Genomic DNA, 10548 nt, shown 5'->3' with positions numbered 1-10548 from the left:
AATTTGCTCTTGAGAATTGTTATGTTTATTGTCCCCCAACATTTTGATGAAATTTTCGCCCCTGGGCTAACAGCACCAATTCCAAAACATTTGATTGATGCATAGTAGGCTAATAGATTATAGAGATCATAGTTTTCAAGTTTATTTTCAGATTTCTAAATATCCATGTTTTAACCACAGACTCACAATGTAGGTGATATCAGGTGTTACTCTCCTTGTGGGGACATTTGGCCTCCGCTATATACACACACTTACACACACACCCATAACATTATAAGAGAGAGAGCGAGCGAGAGAGAGAGAGAGATAGTGTGTTGAATTGAAATTCATTTGACAAAAAAAGCTGTTTTTCGGATGTAAATGATCGCTACAGTCATTTAATCAACATTCCTCATGAAGCCCAAGAAGGCCTATTAGAAGAGGTAATATGCTGAAATGTCAATAAGAGTTAATATTCAGCATTTCGAACGATTTTTGATGAACAATATAAAAAAGATAGCAGAAATGAATCTAACGGTATCTATAGCCAGATTGTTCTAAAAAAAAAAAAAAAAAAAAAGTCCTTAAAGACAAATTAAAGTTGTCGCTATAACTTGAGTCATTGATATGAAGAAAGCTTACAGTGTGGCTTACCCACAAACTTTGTGAGCAGCCTTCTCATTTACTAGCCTCAAGCATATGGCTTAATTATTTCAAGGCTTCTTCCGTTTCTTGCATGGCAATAGTTGAAAGCGCGATGCCACAACGGATAAACGTTTGTTCAAACCTCGCGGTCATGCAGGCGAGTCTGACATGATGCATAACCATTTGAAAATAAATGTGACAAACCATCCGCCACCTTATATAATATACGAATATATTAATCTCCTCTATGATATTTAAACATTTCTTCAAAAACGTTTTTTTTCCTTCTTTTTATAATTTCGAAGTCTTCCGGCCTTCTGGGTTGATCGTCAAGGATGCCATTTGGATAAAGCTGTGGGATGGAGACAATGCTTAACAAAACAGTTTCAATTGAAAAAGTAATTTGATTGACACCAGAAGAGAAAACAATAAACAAAGAACGGGCAGCCATATGTTTATCAGCTGTTCGTACGTTCTGTACGTTCCTGCAAACATCAGACTGCAGAGGGCGATAAAGAGTCATATGAAATGAAACCTCAAATGGATTGGACCCTCGACCTTTTAAAGAATGCCTGGTAGTTATTTATTTATTTATTTGTTTATTTATTTATTTGACATTAGGCCTAACTGTTTTAATAGTCTATGAAATTAATTGCGTATGCTGAAATTTATAATAAAGCAATAGAAACGCATAATGGAGGCAGCAAAGTCATTTTAAACACATTTTTGTAGCAGTTATTTCAATGTAAGTGTATGTTCTTATCACAGTTGAAAAACAGTAAACAGAATACACAAAGGTTTTTTATGCAGCAAAAAAACTGTAATATATATATATATATATATGTGTGTGTGTGTGTGTGTGTGTGTGTGTGTGTGTGTGTGTGTGTGTGTGTGTGTGTGTGCGTGTATATTCTCAAATATATGAAGGCTCAGCTGACTTATGTCTGAGCTAAAACAGCAGAAATCAGAATTGATAATGATGCTTTACCACCACTAAACTATACAAGACCTCTATGATACACAAGCATTTTTAATGGAATAGATTTAGCAAAATCAGCTCTTTCAGATTTAATAATTGCTTTCATCAGAGTTCTCATTAAGGAAAGGGATAAGTTCAATAGGAAAGGGATAAGTTCCATAGGAAAGGGATAAGTTCCATAGTGTTTCTGAAAAGTTGCACTGGATCAAACTGGCTGATAGTTTTCAATCCTTTCCAGCAAGGCCTCAGAGTAACCAGGGGAATAGTACCTGTTAAAGAAGTACCGATCATTGGAACAGTTGAACAACATATAGGCTGATAGTTTTTGAACAACAAAAACATAATTCATTCATTTAAAACCTAAATCTAAACATTATAAAAGGTTTTTGTTTGTCTTTAAAGGAATATTCTCAATATAAGTTAAGCTTAATGAACAGCATTTGTGGCATAATGTTGATTTCCACCAAAAATATATTGGACTTGTCCCTCCTTTATTTATAGAAATAAGCAAAAATCTTTGTTAGAGTGAGGCACGTAATGGTAATGAATGGGGCAGTCCATAAACTTAAAAAAAAAAGTAAAAAAAAAATCTCTAAATAACCATATCTGTGTAAATTAATTTCCAATATTACATCTTCGTTGTCAATGAAACCTTGTTATCCTGGATTTGGACATCACTTCTCACAAATAAGGTTAGTAAGTAATTTTTTTCACACTAAAATCACGTTAGCTTGTATAATGTTTACATCTTGTGGCTATACTTTTGAAACAATGTGTAGCATTTTAGCGTTTATAGACTGTTAATTTGCATTGTAAGTGTCTTACTGTAACTGTTTTTGTTAATAAGCAAGGGGTGAGTCAAAATTAATTTTGTGTCAATCAGCACTAAGTCACAAATGCTGTTGATTCAGCTTAACTTGTTTTGAACCTGGTATATTCCTATAATTATATTTTGGTATGGTGCTGTTTGATATTTTGGTATGGTGCTGTGTATTGCTCAGTGCATAAACATGTGTATGAACCTGACAATCTCCTCAGGGTAGCAGCTGTTGATTGCATTGATGTATTCCTGAATGGCAGAACCAGGTTCTGCTTTGATTTCCTGTACTTTCTTCAGACCCCCACTAGTAACAAACAAGCGCCGTGCCTTACTATCATGAGGAAGAACCTTTAGTCATGAAAGATGGGAAGAAAACAGATAAGCTGAGCCACAATTTTCATTGAGGTTAAAAAGCACAGCTTTTTTTAAATGTGTTGATGTGTTGATAAAAGCAAGGCCCTCTACCTTACTGAACTGGCAGACAACATGTTTAACAATGTTACTGGGAGCTTCATAGAGAAGAGGCTCTAATGCTGGTAGATATGTGCACTTCTGAAGGATGCTTTTCAAGGCCTTTTTTGCCTGTTTCAAGTAAGTCAACAAAGCAAAGAAGAGACTATAGTTACAAGAATTACTAAATTACACCAAAAAACAAAACAAATACGTTTATCAATTGTAACTTCACTCAAAGTGAAGCTACTCACCTTGATCTGCAGGTCCTCTAAGCTTTCACAGTCCAAATAGAGATTGAGAAGTTTGGGGAGAACGTTGGCCACAGCAACAGCTCGCGCATGCTCAGGCGTGTGTCGCCCAATCTGCCCAAATGCCCAAGCTGTGGCTGCCTTGATATGACATTCTTGCTCTTCCTCTAAGCAAATAGCCAACTGTGGCACTCCCTGCAGAAGTGGAGAATCAAGTATGAACAGGAGAGTGGAGGAGATGGCAGGAAAGGAAAGAAGATCTACTGTCAATATTCTAGACTGAAACTATAAATATGTAGTCAAATTCAAGTTTTAAATATGAGCTTATAAAGAGATGTGTTAACTGACTTTAGACACAATCACAGCCATGGCAAGGTTTTCAGAGTGTGCAGCCACGTAGCCCAGCATCATGATCCCCGGCAGGCGTGCATTCCCTTTAGAGTCCCCGAGGTAGTCAACCACAGCTGCAACACCCCCAACATTCACTATAATCTGGGACAGCTGAGTGGGAAGCACACATGCACACAAGCAAAGACACAGACTAGCATGACATAATATCATATAATAAGGCAGAGAGTTTAGGAAGGCAGACCAGAGAAGCAAGTGAAAAAAGTGTGATGCAATGACTATGTGGTTTACAGTTGTCTGTTTCCTGTGCTGCATTGGTGATAAATAACAGACCCTTCTCCATGGTTTGCAGACTAGCTGCCTCACACCATGTTATTTAAACAGAGGGTGTCAAAGAGCTGACAAAGGGGAGATCCCAGTGTAACCCAAGCATCTTGAAATCATTTAGTGGGTATGTTGTGTGTGTGGTAGGTACCTCGGGGGTATGTTTTGTGATTTCCCGAATAAGAGTAGTGACATTTTTCCGAACATATTCATCTGGGTCCTTCAGACAAGCTAGTGCGGCAGGGAATATCTCAGCCTCCACCACCATCTCTGCTACATCCACGGAGTGCTTTGCGATTTGGCTGAGAGCTGAAAAAACCTGCCTCTGTAAAGTGCAGATTCAATTTTGGGGATGTACAATTTATTGTGTATAGTTAAAATAAATTACAATATCCATGTGTTACCAACCTTCAATTTGGTATCTGGGTTTAGGATCATCTGTGCTAGGTGGGCAATGGCTCCGGTGTCCACCACTGTTTGTGCCAGCTCTGGGGAGTGCTTGGCTATGTCACTCAGAGTAGAAGCAGCAACCCTTTTCAGTGCTATCTCAGGCTCCTGGATACATAATACGAGTAGAGGCACAACACCTGCATCTACAACTGCTTGGGACAGTTCTGTACATCAGGTGGGGCGATGAAGAATAAGCACAAGGACAAAAAAACAAATAATGAATCATAGAAATTGGAAAAACCAAGTTTAAACAATTAGAAACCTTTTCGATTACTTACGTCCATTATGTCTGGCAATGTTCCCCAGCGCCCAAGCAGCTGCCTCTTTGACCCCAGGGTCAAACTCCTCCAGGGAGATAACAAGAGCATCCAGTGCACCACAGTCCACCACAGCCTGGGCCAGCTCAGGGGAGTGTTTAGCAACAGCTCGAAGAACAAACGCAGCAGCTTTCTTATAGAATCGCTGTGTTTCTCAGTTGCCAAACAAAATAAATAAAAAGAAACAGAGCAAAAATCCCTTTAATGAACATGAGCCCTTTTACCACATTTAGTATAATTCAATTAGAACAAAATATCTTAATTGGAAAGTGTTCAACATTTCTGATGAGACCTCTCTGACAGTGTAACACAAATCTAACAATGAGTTTTTAAGGCAAAGTCTCTGCTAAATGAATAACTCTAAACAGTGGGATTTTTTTCTGCTGGGTTAAATGAATTCAGGACAGTGCTCAGTTATGTTGCCAGGAGTTAAACAGTGATACAAAACATACTTTAAGCCATGCTTCAAAATCAAATGCATGTATCCAAAAGACATAGGCTACATTAAGCAACAGATTTCAATATTACACATTTAACATCTGAATGTAGACAAACAGACCTCGTAAAAAAAAAACTTTAATTATTATTTACAAATAATAAAGTGGCAAAGTTTGTTGAGCTAACTGTATTTTGAAAATGCAGTTTATGATAGTTTGACACCTTAACGCAAACCCATTTTATTCCAATTAAAGCTAAAAGGTTAAACTCTTACGTTTTGCTCAGCCAGGGAGTACACAAGCTGAGGAAGAATGTCTCCCTTTACTACAGCCTCAGCCAGGTCATCGTTATAGTTGGCAAGCCTTCCAAGAGCCAGAGCTGCTGTCTGCTGAATAGTTGGGACTGCATCCAAAAGGAGAGGCCTCAAAAGGGACATTACACCTAGCCAAAGAGAGTGAGCACATTTGTGCAGGGGAAATGAACAGGAGTGGAAATACACTTGAGAGCAGATGAGAAGAGGATATACGTACTTGATTCAAATCTTTCAAATCATATGATAGAATTCAAAATAGACTAAACTAAACAATGCTTTTTTTCACCTTCAATCACCTTAAATCTGCACCTTAAATTGCCATGGACTGTTCATTAGGCATGCGTTGGAATACAATGCTTATTTGTTATTACATTATCCACTAAAAATGGACACTTCCTTTTCCAGTTCTGCGAGAAAACAAGATTGGTTGCCTACTGAAGCTAAGCAGGGTTGAGCCTGGTCAGTATGGGAGACATCCTGGAAAAACTAAGGTTGCTACTGGAAGAGGTGTTAAGGAGTCTACCAGGGGGTGCTCGCCCTGTGGACTGTGTATGTCCTATGCCCCAGTATAGTAATGGGTACACTATACTGTAAATAGGCACTTTCCTTCGGATGAGACTTTACACCAAGATAATTAAAAATCCCACTTCTTGTAAAGAGTAGGAGTGTAACCCTGGTGTCCTGGCCAAATTTCCCCCATAGGCTATTCTCAATCATGGCCTCCTAATAATTGAGATCCATTAATTGGCTCTATCACTTCACTCTCTCCTCTCCAACAATAGCTGGTGTGGTGAGAGCGTACTGGTGCACTATGGCTGCCGTCGCATCATCCAGGTGGATGCTGCACACTGATGGTGGTTGAGGAGAGTCCCCTGTTCACTAAGTGCTGTATAAATGTAATATACATTCAAAAGTTGTTGCTACAATGAAAAATACAGCAGAAAAAATTACTTCCCACATTGAATAAGTTAAAGCATGAACTTGAAAATATTAAGTAAATTCTACATTTGTTCTAGATTCAAACATGTAAAAATGAATGCTCTAGATTATAAGTAAATATTATGTGAGTGTTTGTTATCTTTATGTGTCATCATGTATCATTCCTAAAATAGAAAATGTTGTCATATCGATTTGCTAATTTGAGTCCATTGAAAAAAACAAAAGTACATTTTACTTTTAGTTCCCAGAATGCGGCGGGCTTGAATACTTCATGAGCTTGCAAGGTTTCACTGTTTGCAAGTTGATTTACACCATTTTTATTGTTAATTTATTGTCACATTTGGTAAATTTTTTGTGAATTCTGAAGTGTATTTTCTACTCAAAACTACCCGTTCATGATAATAAAAAACATTTATGCATCTGTTCATTGTTACTACTAAGTGTTGAGGTCTGCAAGCTCAACTCTGTATCTTGCTCCTATCAGGTGATGCTGTCTATAGACAGGGTTGGGAGAGTTACTTTTGAAAATGTATTCCACTACAGATTACAGAATACATGCTGTAAAATGTAATTTGTAATGTATTCCAATTGATTACTCAAGGTCAGTAACATATTCTAAATACTTTGGATTACTTCTTCAGCACTGGTAGATTTTTTCACTTGTTTTGACTATAAAAACTCTGTCAGTACAGTAAGACAAAATACACATGTTAAAAATACATTCTCTGAAACACCTAAATATCTTTTGCATTGTTGTTCCTAAAATAAGATCAATCTAACTTATCTTGTTTTATGTATTTTAGATATTTTTACAGGAAAACAACACAATTTTTTTTTATCAAGAATACAATTGTTGCCTTAATATCAAAGGTCTTACTAGAAAAAACATTTTAGCTTAGCGTAAAGCTGACAATTTACACAAGGTTTATTTATATTTCTTCTGATCCAAATTTACTTCAAACTTACTTCTCGGTCTGCTTGTATGAATGTAACACATTATAAGAAAGTATTTCACTGCAGTTCAAATGCACTGAATGTATAAATGTTTTCCATCTGAAAGGACTAAATATTAAATGAAACAAATGAAAATAAAATGCTAAATAATCTCTTCAGTAATCAAAATACTTTCTGAATGTAACTGTATTCTAAAGACCATTATTTAAATTGTAACTGTAGTGGAATACAGTTACTTATACTATTTTGCATTTTAAATACGTATTCCAGTTACATGTATTCAGTTACTCCCCAACCCTGTCTATAGATTACATGGCATACACTGAGCTTCGTTGTGGAAGGCTTCCGTATTTAATGTGGTACATGATTAAACATGTATTTACAAGGAAAGTTGAAAATGTGAAATGTTATAATAAAATTATCATGTAAATTGACTAAGTTTATCTAATTAACATGTACATTATAAGTGTAAGTAAATGCTATGGTTAACTGAAATGTTTAAGTTAAATGTACTCACTTTAATCAATATTATGTCATGAAGTTAAGTAGACTGAACTCAATTTTACACCATTCAAATTTACTTTGCAGTAACTATTACTAGCCCTTTTTCCAGTGCATACTTCATGAAGAAGTAGCCTAATTCTCACTTTATTTTCATCACCATTTATACTTACCAGCATTTTGAAGTGATTCAATGTTTTGTGGTCTTGTTGCAAGTTCTGCTACAGTTTGCACAAATTGCGTTCTTGCTTTTTGGTACGTCTCAAACACTGTAAAGGAATGATATTCGCATTTGAAAGGTTTTAGGGTGGTCTAATATAGGGCATACTTTACGTGCATTGTATACGTTAAAACATTGCCCAGGAGGATAGCTATACAAATGAAACAAATCTATGCTAACAATTATGTTCTTACCAACTATTCAACTGACTGCAACAGTAAACAACTACTAGTACGAATTTTTCATAACGAATTTCTAAAAATGTTAATAATGTCATAACATCCCCTAACTTTCTCACCTTGCAAAACCTGTCGCTGACTCATAGTTATCAGTATACCCAATAGGGACAAAGAAGACAAAAAAACTGTATAAGTGCGACAGAAAAACAAGCACACGTTTAAACTCCCATTAGGAAACAGCGTTTGTTGTGACTTTGAGTTTGGAGGAGGCGTGCAACAGTTGTCTTAGCAACAAACCGGAAGTGATAGGCATCGCGTTCGTTCTGTGAGCTGGCTATCATGTAGGCTACTTCTGTTCAAAGCGGCATCAACGCCGAACTAAGGCGAAATAATCCCACATTATCTTGTGATATTTAACGGGATGCATCAATTGTCGATTGTATATAAGGTTTTTGGTAAAATCAGTGGCGAGGCAGAACCGCTGCTCCTACAAGCGTTTCTACAGGGTTACAGCAGAGACAAATGCAGGCTGAGCATCAGTTGGATTCAGTAATTAATTGTTTTTAAAGAAGTTTGAGAACAGTAAAGAAATAATACTTGCTAGTGTGTAGGTAATTATCAGCATTTCATTTTACAATGAGCAGAAGACTTTCAGTAGGCTAACCTACGTTCACTACTTGTTCACATAAAAAGCTCGGATCTACTATTATTTTTCCAACTTTAATTATTCGATATTTTAAACTGGTGCCAAGAGGATTGTCAGTGCATACTGCCTAATGCCTTGCATGTTTGCTGGTCGTATTTATAGGCACATTTGTTGTAGTTCACACATTCTCTGTCTTCGTTGGCGACACTAATATTAAACCTCTAAAAATAGCCAACACTTCTGGCCAAGCACTGAAAACACTTTGGTGTATTGTGCTAGTTTGTACTATTTTGTAACTATATTGCGCATAGATAAGTTATTTATTTAATCTGGTCTATTATTGGAGTATTCTTTTTCGATGCTTTTGTTTCTTAAAGGAATTTTCCGGGTTTAATACAAGTTCAGCTCAATCAGCAACATTTGTGTCATGCTATTGATTACCGCAACAATAAATTTTGACTTGCTCCTCCTTTTCTTAAAAAAAAAAAAAGAAACAACAATCACTACAATGGAAGTGAATGGGGCCAATCCACATTAAAATACTCCCTATTTCAAAAGTATAGCCACAAAACAACATTATGTGTGTTAACATGATTTTAGTGTGATAAAATCACTTACTACCTTTTCTTCATTAAGTTATGGCCAATGTTACAACTTTATTGCCATGATGTAAATTCAACAAATCCTAAAACGACTGTAAAGTTGCGATTTAAACAACTTTAAAGCTTAAATAATACATACGTTTTAATTATCAATTAATGTATATGTTTTTATACAATTATAAGCTTCCATTTTTTATTTTAAACCCTCCAAAGACTGGCCCCATTCCCTTCCATTATAAGTGCCTCACTAACCTCGACTTTTGCTTTTTGTTTTTTTTTTTTTGTTTTTTGTTTTAAGAAAAGGAGGGACAAGTCAAACTCATTTTTTGAGGTAATAAATAAAATGCAACAAATGCGGTTGATGGAGCTGAATTTATATTGAACCCAGAATATTCCTTAACGGGCCTTCAAACTCCAGCTTGTCTGAGGAGTTTATGATCAAGCTATGCTTACAAATAATAATAAAAAAAAAAACAAGCCAGCAGTTCAAAAAAATCGTGTGTAAATGCTGTTTATACATTTAGAACAAATATGTTTATTCTTCAGGTTCATTATGACACCAGCCCTTACAAGATCTCGTTCCACTGAATGATCACAAATTAGACCAAAAAAATCCCCAAATTGTTCTTTAGCCATGTCAGATTATTATTATTAAAATTAATGTAACTAGCTTGACCAGTGTGTTAGCTTTTTCTCCTTTTCACCCCTAAATTCCCCTATAAGATCTGTTTAAATGATAAGTTAACCTAACTGTCAAACAGTTTTGTTAGGTCGAAGTGAATTTATAGGCTTATATTGCCTCTGTAACATGGTTACTTGCACTGATCCAAAAGAAGACAGAATAAAACGTCCAACCTTGAAAAAAAGAGACTAGCCGCAGTGACAAAACCTGGTGCCGACTGATCTTTATTAAAGAGCCCTGTTTGACTACATTTATGAAAATGTGTCTATTGAAAGTATTTTAAAACCAAATCGACATCATCCGATTAATGAAGAGACTGACAATTAAACTACATGTCCAAAACAGGTTTATTAGTAGATTGCTGTCATTACCTCAGCGTAACCATATGTCCCAATCAAATGCGGGGACTAATTATTTGTGCTTTACACATTCACAGATATTCATGGAAAAATGTTCCCGTTCCTAAAGAACAACGAGGCACTTTGCACAGGCTATATAAGCATTATTTTTG

The 10548-nt window shown here is 36.1% G+C and overlaps 1 protein-coding gene across 1 annotated transcript; it reads right to left on the bottom strand.

Annotated features, from left to right (window-relative positions):
* Positions 1-1251: 1251 nt before the first annotated feature.
* Positions 1252-8347, bottom strand: LOC127642298 (sperm-associated antigen 6). The gene is made up of 11 exons (XM_052124898.1): positions 8227-8347; positions 7882-7977; positions 5276-5442; positions 4525-4708; positions 4205-4410; positions 3948-4121; positions 3473-3625; positions 3128-3319; positions 2889-3005; positions 2626-2771; positions 1252-1872 (listed from the first exon to the last, which is right to left on the bottom strand). The coding sequence occupies exons 1-11, from the start codon at positions 8249-8251 to the stop codon at positions 1809-1811; spliced, it is 1524 nt and encodes a 507-aa protein (XP_051980858.1). The 5' UTR covers positions 8252-8347; the 3' UTR covers positions 1252-1808.
* Between the last annotated feature and the right edge of the window lie 2201 nt (positions 8348-10548).

Source organism: Xyrauchen texanus, unplaced genomic scaffold (assembly GCF_025860055.1).
Source record: "Xyrauchen texanus isolate HMW12.3.18 unplaced genomic scaffold, RBS_HiC_50CHRs HiC_scaffold_535, whole genome shotgun sequence".
Classification (NCBI taxonomy): Eukaryota; Metazoa; Chordata; class Actinopteri; order Cypriniformes; family Catostomidae; genus Xyrauchen; species Xyrauchen texanus.
Note: the sequence above shows the minus strand (reverse complement) of the source record. Positions and strands in the feature narration are given on the sequence as shown.

Excerpts from the sequence above, each read along its gene's own strand:
- LOC127642298 (XM_052124898.1), bottom strand. The coding sequence starts at position 8,251 with ATGAGTCAGCGACAGGTTTTGCAAG. Across the intron at positions 3,320-3,472 it reads TGGCTGTGATTGTGTCTAAA|GGAGTGCCACAGTTGGCTAT; the intron begins GTCAGTTAACAC and ends CCACTTCTGCAG. Across the intron at positions 1,873-2,625 it reads TACCCTGAGGAGATTGTCAG|GTACTATTCCCCTGGTTACT; the intron begins GTTCATACACAT and ends CTTCTTTAACAG.